This window comes from Asparagus officinalis, chromosome 2, assembly GCF_001876935.1.
Source record: "Asparagus officinalis chromosome 2, Aspof.V1, whole genome shotgun sequence".
NCBI lineage: Eukaryota > Viridiplantae > Streptophyta > Magnoliopsida > Asparagales > Asparagaceae > Asparagus > Asparagus officinalis.
In genome coordinates, this window is record NC_033795.1 from 53,300,318 (window position 1) to 53,316,210 (window position 15,893).

The window sequence follows — 15,893 nt, forward strand, 5'->3', positions numbered from 1 at the left end:
AGCTCGAATGTATATCAAGAATGGTCTACCTGATTTTGGTACAGGTAACACAAGTGGACTGGAGAGATATTGCTTGATCTCTTCAAATGCTTTCTGACAAGCCTCATCCCATACGAAAGACACCTCTTTCTTCATGAGTCTTGAGAATGGTTGGCACTTTTTTGATAAATTGGAGATGAACCTACGGATGTACGCCAAGCACCCCTATAGACTACGAAGTTCCTTAAGGTTCTTTGGAGGTGGAACCTCTTGAATAGCTTTGACTTTATCTGGATCAAGGCGAATTCCGCTGGCTATGACTACGAACCCCAGGAATTTACCACTGACCATTCCTGAGAATGATTTGGTAGGGTTCATCTTCAATTGGTGTGTTCGCATGAGATCAAACATTGTTTTCAAGTCATGTAAGTGATCTTTCTTGTCAAGATTTTTGACCACTAAGTCATCGACATAACATTCCATAGTCTTCCTTAAATGTTCTCAGAAAATAGTGGTCATGACGCGCTGATATGTAGCGCCCATATTCTTTAACTCAAAGGACATTGCTATATAATAGTATATCCCTAAAGGTATTCGAAAGGAAGTGTGCTTTTTATCATCAGGATACATCTTAATTTGGTTGTACCCTGAGAATCCATCCATAAACGACATCCTTTCAAACCCGCACGTATTGTCAATAATGACATCAGTGATGGGTAAAGGAAAATCATCCTTTAGACAGGTCGAATTTAAATCTCGGAAGTCAATGCATACTAGAATCTTCCCGTTCTTTTTTCAGAACAGGGACGATATTGGCTGCCCAGTCAAGATGTTGTTCCTCATGGATAAATCCTGATTCAATGAGCTTTTTGACTTTAATTTTAATTACCTCCATGATCTGGGGCCAAAATCATCATTGTTGTTGTTTAACAAACTTTGCATCTCGTTTGACGTTGAGGCGATGCATGGCCACTTGGGGATCAAGACTCGGTATGTCTTCATAATTCCAAGCGAAGACGCCAATATATTCATGAACAAGAGCAATGAGATTCTCCTTTTCTTCAAGTGATAAGCTATCGCTTATGAATATAGGTTTCGGGTTGAACTCATCTCCCATGTCCACTTGAATCATTTTATCATCAGTAGGAGGTTCACGTTGTTCAAAATGATGCTCCCACTATATGCCTAGCTACTTACTCAAAGGATATTCAAATAAGGGTAATTGATCATCCTCTTGAATCTCAATCGGCTGAGCTAAAGTCATGTTGACCATAAGCTCTTTGAATACGGCACCAGTGCTGACATCCGAATCCAAACAAGTCGATTCAGATGAAGAATTAGTAAGGCGTCCTTCCGAATCCTCAGCTACTCCGAAGCACCATACTAATGGCGGGGATTCATATCCTAACCCCCTGCGAGTTTTGTAATAATAATCATCGGGTTTCCCTTCCGGAACATAGGCAGACTTGATAGGTGTCTTCCGTCCCTTGCTAGAGTTTAAACCTTCTTTGCGGGTGAAATCGTATCTTATTTTCCTCATAAGATATTGCATTGTTGGTGCAAAGTATGAGAATTGAGGGCCTCTTACTTCTTTTTCAGCTTCTTCGCAAAGAGTTTGCATTGGACCATGAGTTTGCCCAAAGATGATATCTTTTTAACCATTATTCTTAGCTAGTACTATAAAGACTACTCATGAAGATTCGACCTGCGGTCGGTTTGTCGTGAAGGATGACCAGATTAGCATGTGCAAAGTGGATTCAGCATACAGTCACGGAAGAGGATCTGATATCACATTAGCATCATTACTTGGCATATCAGAGTTGCATTCTACACACGATAAGTAAGCTAAAGCATCATTGTTATTGAAGATAACTTCGCTGTCATTTACATCCAGACTTTCAAGACCAATGACTATGGGTTCAATGTCATTGAAGACAAGATCATGTTCGTATTCAGTCTCAGTATTGGTTTCATTGCCGCTATCAGGGTCCTCAACTAGTGGTACATCAATTGGCTCACCATCGAGGTAGTGGATGGAATCTGTAAGATAATTCTCCACTCCCTTGAATGGTTTCTTTTCTATGACCACTGTCTTTACTTCCCCACTCTCATCCACATATTTCAAACATTGATGTAAAGTGGATGGAACAATCAAATTGTTATGGATCCATGGTCGATCCAATAACAAATTATAAGATGTCTCTGCATCAATGATATAGCAGGTAACATCTATCTTCAAATCACCCATTTGGTATTTGAGTTTGATTTTGCCTAGGGGACAAGTGTTGGAAGCATTGAAGCCGTAAATGGTTGATCCCGTTGTTGATAATCGAAGCAATAGGACTCCAAGATGGTACATGATCCTCAAAGGTATGATGCTCAAAGTAGAACTAGGGTTGACCTGAATTCAATCTACACGAATAGAACCGGTATACCTCGTGAAATATAAGGGTCTATTATGCTTCATATTTCTCACATGCATATCCTCAGAAGAAAAGGTAATGCTTGGCATCCATCCTCGAAAGATCTGATGACATTGAGGACAGGCCTCCAATGTTTCTTCTATTGGGTTTAGTGGAAAGTGAGTAAGAAAGATCTCATTATCCGCCAATGCTTCACGGAGGGCTTCTCTTGTCGATCGCGATAAGCGTAAGAGCTCGAACAAGGTAATTCTTGCTGGGATGTTAGCTAGTTGATCTAGCACATCAAACTAAAAAAGACCTTTAGAGCTCTCTGAAACATCCTTCCTGAGTATCTTATTGTAACAGAGTTCCTTCCCTATGGGATCATGGGCCGGCGATGGTGTTTTATCTGTTACCTCCTTCTTCGGCCTCGGCGGGGCTATTGTTGCTTCAGGGTATTTCTTCAAATACTCATTTCCTCCACGGGTTCTTGATGTTTGCACTAGCTATGCGGCAAACACTGGCTGCTCATCTTCGGAACTACTGAGGGACGTAGTTTCAACTTTTTCATTGGAAATGACAGACACAACATTGTAGGATTTTCGCTTGGATGTAGACTTCTTCGGGTTTCCTGAAGTCCATGCCCATCTACTAATAGATCAGGATGAACCCACATGACTCCACCTTCGGGAGTAGCATAAGGAACCATAGCCTTCTCCTTCTGCTGATGAGGATCAAGGTTCATAATTCTGGTCTCTACTTGAGGAATTGGCTTCAAACCGTCCTGAACTTTAACTTCTGTGAAGTCTCCAAACTGCAACGAGACCATGTTTGATGATAACTTCTTCTGATATGTCTGAAGAGTCATAACACCTACATCCAACAAAGCTTGAATTTTATCTTTCAAAATATAACATGCCTTGGTCAGGTAGTGCACCATCCTGTGGTACATGTAGTAGTTGGGGTCATCGGCCCTCGAGACTTCTTCAAGTCGCCTCAAATTTGGGAGCTTGATCTTATTCATCTTTATCAAAGACTTGAGGATCGAGACGATGTTCTCATCTTTAAAATCATATTTCTTCTGAAAGCGATTATCAGAAGAATTACCTTTCTATTTTGTAGAGGACTTAGGAGAAGGGTTGGTGTCCATCGTCAAAGTATCTTTCCCTTTGGCTTGCTTTTGAGGGTTAAAGTTGCCTTTATTCCCTCCCTTTTTAGGGTGAGACTCATGAGGTTCATCTACCTCTATCCTTTTTAGCATATTCTCGACTTTCTCTCCCTGCCACACCAAGTCTTTCCATGAACAAGCTTCCACAGAGCCCATCTTGGACAATATGTTGATAGAAAGTTCATTGTAGCACATCTCCGCAAGGGTAGCTTCAGAAACTTGATCGCGTGAATGCAACGATCGATTCCTGAATCTTTTGACAAATTCGCTAACAGACTCCGTCTTCTTCTGTTTTTTGGCCAACAGTGTAGCCATGGACACCTCAGTGTTATCATTAAAGAAACGAGCTAAGAAGAGCTTTTCCAAATATCTCCAACTTCTGATTGATTCGAGCTCGAGTCTGTGAAACCACTCAAAAGCTACCCCTTTTAGTGTACTGATGAGCAGTCTAGTCATAACGGGATCATTACCCATTATGTGTCCAGTATGTGCCTGGAAATAATAGATATGCTGGGTTGGAGAACCTTTGCCATCAAATTGTACTAAATTGAGTGGCTTAAACTCCGGGGGATATGGAACACTATCCCACTCGGCTGGATAAGGTCTAGCTACCCACAGGTCCTTGAAGTTTCCTTGGAGCTTCAATGCGTCAAGTTTCTTTTGGAAATCATCTAATTTTTGGTCCCGTATTTTTGTACGAGGATTGGATTTAGCTTCGGATGATTCAGAATGAACCCTCATAACATTTGCCTCTTCATCATCTTCATCATTATCATCTTGATGTTGACAATTGTTGTCTCCCTCGGCATGTGAAGGTCGCCTAGGTTTTGATCCCGAGGCTTAGGGATCAGAAGATTCAGAAGATTCAGAACACATGAATCCCTCAGCGTGTGAAGGTCACCTTGATTTCACCTAACCCTAGAGAGTATTCCAGATCAGAACATTCAGAAGAATCAGTCGAGGCTTTTCTCTTGCCCTTGCTGACCATGTTAATCGTCACCTCAATGTGGCTATTCTTGGGTGCTTGTTTCTTAGGACAAAAGCATCTTCTTCTCAATGACGAGATCATTGACGGCTCAGTCAACCATTTGAAGACTGAAGATTTACATGTCGACTTCCCACATGGGCATTGGGAAAGTACTGCAAAAATAAACTTCTCACAGTAGCAATGAGATTACATCTGACTCATGTTGTGTTTGCGTGTGAGATGATCACGAAGGTCGACGATGGGACTACCCCCAGCTAGCTCCATCGACCTAGCTTTACCTAAGCAATACCCTCTAAGTAATAGAGGTTGACGAACTTGGGCAATTGGACAAACTTCGTCATTCATGTGTTTATAACGAGATTCATTGGTAGAACAAGCTTGGCGCATTAGCCTTCTCGGTTCGTTCTTAATCTGAGGTTCACTCTCTTGGTGAACCTCAGAGTGAACCACTTGCTGAACTGATTGAACCTCACTTTGTAGATAAGGTTTGTTCTCTAAGCCTACTCGGGTACAAGGATGAGCTCCATCATTTTGATGTTCCTCAGCCACTTGACCCTTGTCAAACTTGTTGACCTTAGGCTGATCAACACTTGGTCGATAGTGGAAACTGTCTAGTGAGACCAAGGCTCGAACCCTACGGTGAGCTTGATTCTAGCACTGACGTTGTTGCGCACGTCTCGAAATTAGATGTACAGAAACTCTCGCTTCAGCCGAAGTTGGGCGAGGTTCATTATCAAAATCCAAGGTTTGGCTAGTGGAAGCCGAAGTTCGACTAGGTTGCTTAACAACTCATTTCTTAGCCTGACAGCTAGTTGTTGGAGCTCCTCTTTGAGGGGCATACACTATTCCTCGAGCATAACTCAAGTTAAATCATCAGAAGCCACTTGAGCTGAAGCCTCATAAGAGACTCGACGACACTTTCGTGCCTTGGTGGGACTGGACATACAAGAGGAGATGAACTCCTTGTACTTCGTTTGGTCGAACTCTAATAGCAGAGTTTCAACCCTGGTTCCTACTATAATCTTGTCTAACTGCACCACCACCATCTCATCGGAAAGAATGACATCTCCCACTGTGGTCTCCATCTTCTGTAAGGTCGAAAAATTGAAGTTTGATTGATTTCTTATTTTAAGAAATTGATTCGATCACTTAGTACGAATCCTTACAATCACTCACACTCTCTCGATTACAGATGAAGAGAAGATTGATTCAGCTTCTCTTTTGTTTAAAAGTAGGCTCTTGGTGGTGAAATGATATTTCTCTCAATGCTCATGTCGAGATTACTTCCCATTGATGATCAGAACAAGATCATAAAAGCTTCTAATGGTCGGTCGATGATCTCCTTTTGCGCAGCAGCGAAAGATCAGGGCTCCAAGGTCTGTCTCTGAATCTAGTCTCTCCAAAGTCTCTTTTTCATAGCCGCTCATGGCTATTTATAGGTTTTTAGTATGTAACCAACGTACTAAAATTGTGGGTAGAGGGCGCAACTGCCTCCTTCAATTCAGCCCACGTCGGTTAGTGGGTCAAAACATGCTCTTGAAGCTTAGTCCACGTGGCTAACTAAGTCTTCAAACCGTTGCAGCTGGATCGCTTGTGGACAACGAGCTTCGCTGCATGGCAAGGTTCATCTGATTGACAGAGCCTCAATATGCAGCGAGGTTTGTTTTCTAGGGCCAACTTTATAGTATAATTCTGACGAGCTTCATATTCACCAACGAATTTTGTCTTCGATAGCTAAATTCTAACTACATAGCAAGCCTCATTTTCACTAACGAGCTTTAAGTCTAATGATAAGCTTCGAACCTCGTATCCAACGACAAACTCCGAACCTCATATCTTATGACAAACTCCGAACTTTGTTTTCAATGACGAGCTCCGAACCTCATTTCCAATTACCAGCTTTGAACCTCGTATCCAACGACGAGCTTCAAGCTTCGTTTCCATTGACGAGTTTCGAATCTTGTATCTAATGATGAGCTTCGAATTTCGTTTCCAATGACAAGTTTCGAACCTCGTATCCAACGAAGAGCTTCAAACTTTGTCTCCAATAATGAGTTTCAAACCTCGTATCCAACGACGAACTCCGAACCCGTTTCCAATGACTAGCTTCGAACCTCATCTCTAATAGGGATCCTCGTTGGGCGGCAAGGTTCATCCCTATGACGACCCTCATCATATTTTAAAGTTTGACATTTTTTATTGCCTACAGGCTAGAGTCATGATGACACCTGCCAAGCATTAAATGCAATGTTGATACGTTGTTATAGAGGAAAAGGTTCGAGACGAAAACAATCCTTTAGCTTCATCGCGAAGTAACGCCTTTTGAGTCGACTTTGCAAGGTGTCTGGCAAGTGATCGAGTGGACTCGTGGCGACTTGTCTTCAATAGAAGGGGGACAAGAACCGCCTTTCGTATCGACATACACCTTCATTCATGTCAACATTTAGGTGTGTCGTCTCATCAGGTCGACTAAGTTGTCGCCCCTAATTATCTCTAGCCACCAAGTAGATTAGGGCTTAACGTGTAGAAGTACACTTGTCCACTACTTGGTATTGAATTACATTTTGGCGAAAATGGGAACACCATAACAAATAGTAATATATATCCACCATTACTCTACCAAAGAAGAAATTTTCAAAATAGACACAATCTAAACTTTATTCCAAAAATCATTCCATTCTATACTTTATTATAGAAATTGACCCAATTTCTGGCCACGTCAGCATCGTGGCCAGAAATTGGGTCGTTTTAAAAAAGTATCGAATTTCTAGTTAGTCAGGGTTGCTAACCCCCAACGAAGAGCTTCAAACTTTGTCTCCAATAATGAGTTTCAAACCTCGTATCCAACGACGAACTCCGAACCCGTTTCCAATGACTAGCTTCGAACCTCATCTCTAATAGGGATCCTCGTTGGGCGGCAAGGTTCATCCCTATGACGACCCTCATCATATTTTAAAGTTTGACATTTTTTATTGCCTACAGGCTAGAGTCATGATGACACCTGCCAAGCATTAAATGCAATGTTGATACGTTGTTATAGAGGAAAAGGTTCGAGACGAAAACAATCCTTTAGCTTCATCGCGAAGTAACGCCTTTTGAGTCGACTTTGCAAGGTGTCTGGCAAGTGATCGAGTGGACTCGTGGCGACTTGTCTTCAATAGAAGGGGGACAAGAACCGCCTTTCGTATCGACATACACCTTCATTCATGTCAACATTTAGGTGTGTCGTCTCATCAGGTCGACTAAGTTGTCGCCCCTAATTATCTCTAGCCACCAAGTAGATTAGGGCTTAACGTGTAGAAGTACACTTGTCCACTACTTGGTATTGAATTACATTTTGGCGAAAATGGGAACACCATAACAAATAGTAATATATATCCACCATTACTCTACCAAAGAAGAAATTTTCAAAATAGACACAATCTAAACTTTATTCCAAAAATCATTCCATTCTATACTTTATTATAGAAATTGACCCAATTTCTGGCCACGTCAGCATCGTGGCCAGAAATTGGGTCGTTTTAAAAAAGTATCGAATTTCTAGTTAGTCAGGGTTGCTAACCCCAACTAATTAGGAGCACCTCTACCAAATCCTTAGAAGCTTGGCTAATCATGCTCGTGATTAGCAGAGCTAAAAAAGTCAGGGTTGCGAACCTTGACCATTTTGGTCGGGGTTTGCAACCCCGTTCTGGTCAGGGTTTGCAATCATGTTCATTTGACAAAAACTTCCACCCTATTACCCACCTTGTGGATAGAAATGGTCGAGGTTCCCAAACCCGACTATTTGGTAGAGACTTTCCATCATACAAACTTGCTGGAAAATCTCCTCTCCTACTAACATATATTAATCCTCGACTAAAATTGCCAGGTTTAACACAAGCTCTCTTGCTACACGTATATCAATCCATAATCAATTTTAATCACAAATAAACATATATCTTTATATTTATATTACATATATAACCAATTTCGAACAAAAACATAACATGTAATTCACTTACTAAAAATCTAATCATAAACATATAGTCCAACTAGCATTTCAAACGTAAACAACATAAAACAAGAAATATTGAAATTTAGCAAATATTTAGAATTCCCTTTCCTCTCGCTCTCCCTCTTCCTATTCTTCCTCTCCCCCTTCCCCGTTCGCCTTCAACATGAGCTTGGATGATCTCATCATTAAGTTGTGTGTGAATTTGTGAGCGCATGACATCCTCATCGACTTGAACTTGCTGTGAACATTTGGCTTGAGCCTCCTATGAACATCCAGCATCATCATGTGCAAGACTTGAGCCCGCCCTGCCGTGTCCTCAAACTCGTCGATGCTCGTACCCTATGCGTTGTTCTTGACGTCCATCACGATTTGCATGACGTGTCTTTCTAAGATCGGACCGAATCTTTCTTATGATGCGAACAAATCCGTTCCTCACCCTTCAGCTCGGTAGTCAATCTTAATGCATCATGTGCAATACATTGAGTTCTTGTACCTATATGATAAAAAGGGGAAGAAGATTATTAGCAATTGGTTTATAATAAAATAATAATCATAAAATTATTGTATATTTTGCCTATCTACCTACCAACTCTCTCCTAACTGGACCTCTCGGTATGTACTCCTTAGATGCTTTGTTCTCCTGAAATATCCATCGGTGAGTAATCCCCAAATGCCAACGTAAGTACACATCTTCTGGTGCATCAACTCTCTCCATCACTATAATATCCTCCCTCAACTCCCAATTCTCAATGTGAGCTTGATGAATTTTCTTCCAATTTTGATGATGTGCTCCTTTTCGGGAATTTCGCTCTATTCTTTCTACAGGATCTGGAATATGTTGTTTTAATTCAAATTGTCGAAGCACATGATCAGGCATGCGCATTTCAACAATCTCGAAGCATATAATCAGTACTCGAGCATGTCATGTATCTTCACCATCTCTGCAAATATCTCATAGTGAAGCTAAAAGCAGTTCATAGGGTATCCGCTTGACCTATAAAGAAAATTACAAAAATTTACATATCAGTAACATATGATATATTGCCTGAATATAGTTAGATATTATGATTTTATACATGTTCGTCCTCCATTTAATCAAGTTCGATCCTATAAAAGTTTTCATGACCCTTTGGGAAGGTTTGCTAATATCTGGAAACATTCCATCTATTTGATATATAAAGGTTTAGTATAGATTGAAATAAATATATAAAATTATATGTAATCATAAATATTAAAAACTAATATACTTGCATCCTAATGGAACTTGACCATCAAGAACCTGGGTCTCCCTTAAATTTGGTGTTCCCAAATGTCATCGCTCCCATGACTATATTTGCAACAAAGTGATGCAACCTTTAAATTTTTTATTTTGCACGAATGACACTTTTGTCATCTCCTTATAGAGATAAGTTAACACTGCACTTCCCCAAGATAATTCTCTAAACTCCTCAAAATCCTCACGAAGTGGCAACCATCTAACATGCACTGAATTCTTAGTTGAATCTGGAAATAGAATGGCACCGATCATATAGAGTATATACGCACGGGCATGTCTTGACGATCTCTTCAGTAGCATCGATTAGTACATTCATGTAATTATTTCGTAACCACTTGAGATTGATCTTACTACTCTTCATATTAGGAGCTTGATCCAGTAATCATTATCACACTCCTCTCCTGTTTAAGTCATTGGTACACGTAACAGCATCTCCATCCACTTTGAGGCCAAGTAAAATCCCTACATCATGCAGAGTAATAGTTGACTCTCCTTGATGCATTTGGAATGTATTTGTCTCAGGCTTTCATCGTTCAATCAATATCGTCAAAAGAGGTCAATCGAGTCTTACCCATTTTATTTGTGAATATTGAAAAAAAAACCTGCTTGATGGACATAATATTGGACCTGTGGATCTGTCAAATCCCAACTCGAATGTGCACGAATATGATCAACAATAGTATTACACAGGGCCTGCATATATTAAACAGTTTAAATGATTATGTAACAACAATAAGATTGAAAATTTAAAATGATTGAAAATAAAAAAAATTACCTCTCCAGAGAGTATGCATTGACTTACAAATTATATAGAATAAAATTAAACAATTCTACCATTAGTTGCGACTTGCTCAAATTAAACATAATGCTCATATGATGATCGTTTGAGATCTTAACCGCGGATGTTCTATAAAAAGATATGGGCCAATTGCATATTAGTTTTAGTCGGTACTCTTGTGGATCAACTTTCGTAACTCGGTGTAATTCCTTAATCAAGTCATAGTAACTACATGATTCCGAGATCATTAACGGGGTTGTTACTCCTCCAACGTACTTTAGCATATTATTCATTCCATAATTAATTTTCCCACCTTATGAACAAGCAATAAAAACCATATTGTTCAACCTATAAAAAAAATTAGATTATATCATTTAAATGCAAAAAAATTTTAAAAACTTATCAGGCCATTGAATAAGAGAGGAAAACCTAGATGCAAACAATCTCATAATCGTATAACTATAATTTTGATGAAAACCCCTAAATAAATAAATGAAAACCCTAAACCCCAAAATGAGCATTCTATGCCCTAGAACTTTAATTTCAATTAAAGCAATTCCACACAAAGACTGATAATCACCAGAAAGATATGTAATTGATATTATATTTCAAACCCTAGAAATTGGATTTTGATGAAAACTCTAGATTTGAATGTTAAAGAAGAGAGAAATATCCTAGATTTTTAAATGTTAAAAGAGGAGAGAGAGAAGAGAATTTACCCTAGAGATCTTTAGCAAATTTCCTTGTTGAATTTTGGCCACAAAAATAGGTTTGGGAGACTTGGGTAGGCGGAGAAGAATGAGAGACCGAAGGTAGAAAAAGAAAGAATTGGTATTGTGAGGGGAGAGGGGATCGATTGGTATATATAATCGGGTAGGCCCCACCATAAATAGTGGGGGTTGAGAACCCCAACTATTTGGTCCCTTAGCCGATTCCACATCTTCGAGCGATGGGGAGATTGTGGGTCTGCCAAATGATCGGGGTTGGCAACCCCAACCATTTGGTGAGCATCTTCCAGTAGGGGAAGTTTTGGGGAATCGTCTACCAAACAATTGGGGTTGGCAAACTCACCAAGAATGAGAGGTGCTCCTAATTAGTAGGTTAGCAACCCCAACTAATTAGGAATTCAATTTTTTTAAACGATCCAATTTCGGGCCACGTGGCTGACGTGGCCAGAAAAGTGAGTCAATTTCTATAATAAAGTTCGGAATGAGTCGATTTTTGCAATAAGAGTTACGACTAGATCTATTTTGAAAATTTCTTCCTTCACCAAATTATCCGAACCTTAAAATATTATCTGTCATTATCCCACCATATTATCCTACTAAATTATACCACTTCAAAAATTATCCATCATTGCTCCACTAAATTATCCCAATATCAAAAAAAATTCTCACTTTACCAATAATTCCAGTTCTACTTGAAAAGTTCTAGTTGACCGTCCCCTAATAGAACTACTATGAATTTTAGAGATTTATACACAAAAACTGCCTCCCCTGATTTTGAATGAAATTGAAACTTTTGTATGGGTAATAAAAATTAATAAAAAATCCATTCATGGTACGCGTATAGAAAATTATGATAATAATCAGATAAATACACAAAATCCATCACCTGCCTATGCCAATATTTTAGTTCAAAAGTAAATTGCTATTAACATTAAGGACGTCAAGAATTGATATCCTCCGCTGGGACTGGAACCATTGCTACCGTTTTTAAATAAGAAATTTGCTTCACAGTTTACAGGAGCAAATCAAGACCCACGCGAGGAACACCATTCAAGATAGTACAAAAACAAAACATAGCAAGTGTGAAACGATCTTCGACCTGAAGCATGAACTGCAGTTATCCTAAAGCTTCAAATATTTACCTTTAGCTATTCCTGCATCTTTCCAAGAAAAAAATTGAAAAATATATCAAGGTCGAATGAGATGAAATTGTCAGCAAAACGTAAGTAAAATGCCAAACGCTATCGCCAAGAACACAATAATTTTCCTTTATGATTGGTAGCACAGAAAGCCTGCCTGCCAAAATCAAGCAATTCCATCAAAGTGTCAGGTTTACAAAATGGCTTCTTTATGATATTACTAGGCCAAAAAAAAAGCAAAGAAGAGCAAGACTTGAAGAAGATTTTGTATATCGTCAACAAGTTGTAGAAAAATGAAATGCTGAGATTCGCAGAATTCAGTGGTATGCTCTCTATAGGAACACATCTAGGAGAAAATTTCTCTACTCTTAGCCAGTCTGCAAACCGGTTATTTCCAAGCTTCTATGATTCAAAAGAAAATGTCCGTTGCCCGCTACGTAAAGGGAAGTTTCCTTCATGGAAGAACACTCCTTGTCTCCTTCCTATCTACGCCAAATACCTGTAGCAACAAAATAGGAGGGTTATAATTACACTACACCGGTGAGAAAACAAAATTATTTGGTGCCAATATGGGATGAAAAAAATGGCTGCTTTCTTGATCAACTGGATCCTAATGTTTGAGGATCCTGTAGCCTGCTCTCAAACTCTTTTGCAAAACAGGTATTTTCATAAGAAACTTTTAAAAAAGAGGAAGATATGCGAAATATGATAAATTGAAAGCACCAAAAAGAATTTCTAGTTCTCAGTTACCTCTACGCCGAATCCTTTGACATATACATTAGTGAATAGCTCTGCAGGCTCAGGCAAGGGGCTCTCCTGAAAAATGGGAAGGGGTACATTTGTGAGGCATATCCAACAAAATTTATACGAAAATGCACACAAATTGACTGCTGAATATATTAGTAAATCAGATGCAGTTAAGGAGACTACCTTGGCCTTAGCAACCGCATCATCTACTTCCTTCCTCACTTCTTTCTCAACATCCTATTCAAATTTTTAAAAAGGAAAAAGGAGGAAACCAAAGATTAAGAGAGAGGAAATATAAAGTGAATAGAATAAAGTACAAACATATCTGTTAAATTCTGCATTCAGTTTGTTAAGTACACAACTTAACAATTCCGCTTAATTCTGCATTAAGATTGTTAACACAACTTAACCAAATTCAAGAACCACAGTCTGCTAGTGAAGGTTCCAACTAGAATCACTACCTTGAGCTCCGCAGCAGTTGATAGATCATGGTCTAGTATCACTTTTCTAATTCTTTCAATCGGATCACGCTCCTACAAATATGACAGGCGCAAAGTGAATATCAAAAGAATGCGCACACTTCAGATTTGAGTTAGAAACAAACCCACCTGCCTCACACCACTGATCTCATCACGTGTGCGATAAGTGCTCCCAGGGTCAGACATAGAATGACCATGGTATCTGTAAGTATCCATTTCGAGGATCTGCAAATCACCATAACAATAATCATATGCAGCCCCACTGTCTCGTAATATATGCTTGAAAATTGGCACTAATAGCATATAGAAAAGGAGAAACAGCCAAAGTAGTCGTTATATCATGCGCAGAAAATACCTAACAAATAATTTTAAGACTAAGAAAGAAAAAGAAAATGTGTGTTTGTGTGTCATCTAGACAGCAATTTCATTGCTAGATAATATTTTACTGCTTGAGAGAATTAATGGGCAAAAGGTAGGTGTATGAACACAAGAATCAATCGTATGGCCATTGAGTCAACTTTCTTGCATGGAAGTGGCAACTTTTGTAAACTGAAGTGGCAATTACTGCTGAGCTTATTGATTTCTCTCTAGGTGATTACACTTACAAACTTTCATTATTAATCTGCCTTTAGATTTTCTGTAAGGTACTATAAAGTGCTCTGCCTGTTTACTTGCATTGCTCTTTTATGTTTACATATTTTACATAAAATGCATCCAAAAAGTAGATATCCCTGCTCAATGTCATGGAGTACTAATAATATGATAGTAACTAGTTTCTCTATGCTAAGTTTTAAGAACCTGGTCCACCAGAGTTGTTAGACTTGGGTAATTTAGGCATTGAAATGTTCATTTTGTGATAAGGATAAATATACCTGATTCTATTCCAGAGGGACTTAGCATCGTAGATCTCATTAAGAATCATAAGATTCTATTCAGTTTCAGATAAGGGCTGATTTTACTTAGATATTGTTAGGATAAAAATAAAGTTATTGATAGAATTGAGATTTTTAAGATTTGATTTGTTTAGAGATAAACATTTACATGTTTTTAGATAAGATTTAATTTGTTTAGAGATAAGATTTGATTAGTTTTCATATAAGATTTGTGTTATCTTCAACTCTCTATAGAAGAGAGGAACTTTTGTGTAATAGGGAGTGAATTTTAAATGAGAATTATTGATCAAAGAGATTTCTGGAGTGATTCCAATTGTGTTTTAAGCCTCCTGTGAACAGTATCGTGAACAGTATCGTGAACAGCAACCTCGTGAACAGTTCCGTAAACAGTATCGTGGACAGTGCTCGTGAACAGTGCCTATTTTCTCAACGTTGCAATCTCATTCACAGATTTGATCCCTGCAGAATTCCACAGTGACAGAAAATTACAAAACTCAGATCTAAGCCTTTATTCTCATTTAATTAGATTGCTTATATTGTGGTTAATTAGAATTATTACATCCTTGATCTTATATTAAACTAACCCTTTTATTTTGAAACCCTTTCGCAGGATCTAGCTAATAGGAATTCGACACCAACGTTGAGTTCCCAATTAGGATTTGTGGACTGTGCTCAACGTTTCATGCCTTAGATTTATCGCGAACGCATTCCTTATTTGCTGTAGTTTTTACACCATTTATTACTATTAGTTGTTAGTTCATATTGTTTGATATTTAAAGTTATTTTCCACTGTAATTTTAGTGTGAGTTTGCATTTATTCTGCATATTAGTTCGTTTAATCACTTTTCCTAGAGCTTGATAGATCGTGCTACGTCAGTTTGCAAGATGCATATTTAACAAAACCGACTGCTATTATGTTGCCTTATTCAAGAGTTTGGACCAATCCCACTTGCAACACTTCATGATTAATTGATCATTGAGATGAATCATCAATTTGTTTACCATAGAGCTTAAATTTTTCGCTTTCCCTATGCATCAACTCTTTGATTTCAAGTATATTTGCTAGTAATGTAAAGAATCAAGAATAGAGTACCAGACGGCACTCCAACAAGTAAGCAAGCCCATGATTTATTTTATATCACATAATAATCTAAATTAATTATTCTCCAAAGCAATACTACAAAAATAAGGTATCCTTACAGCAAATAAATTATATCAAATATTCCAGAAGTTATACAAACAATATTTCTCAAGGAAAAAAGATGACATAGTTGTCCATATTTGCGTGCAAGTTCAACAAAATATATAAGTTTTGGTGATAA

General features: G+C 38.6%; 1 protein-coding gene across 1 annotated transcript in view; it reads right to left on the bottom strand.

The window, feature by feature from the left end:
- LOC109831496 (pyruvate dehydrogenase E1 component subunit alpha, mitochondrial) overlaps nucleotides 12,556–15,893 on the bottom strand; it is an 8,297-nt gene continuing 4,959 nt past the window's right edge. Inside the window, exons 4-8 of the mRNA XM_020398830.1 lie at nucleotides 13,808–13,903; nucleotides 13,661–13,732; nucleotides 13,383–13,436; nucleotides 13,203–13,268; nucleotides 12,556–12,951 (exon numbers count right to left, since the gene is read on the bottom strand). Of these exons, the coding sequence (XP_020254419.1) occupies nucleotides 12,907–12,951; nucleotides 13,203–13,268; nucleotides 13,383–13,436; nucleotides 13,661–13,732; nucleotides 13,808–13,903 (333 nt within the window). The 3' untranslated portion in view covers nucleotides 12,556–12,906. The remainder of the gene's footprint in view (nucleotides 12,952–13,202; nucleotides 13,269–13,382; nucleotides 13,437–13,660; nucleotides 13,733–13,807; nucleotides 13,904–15,893) is intronic.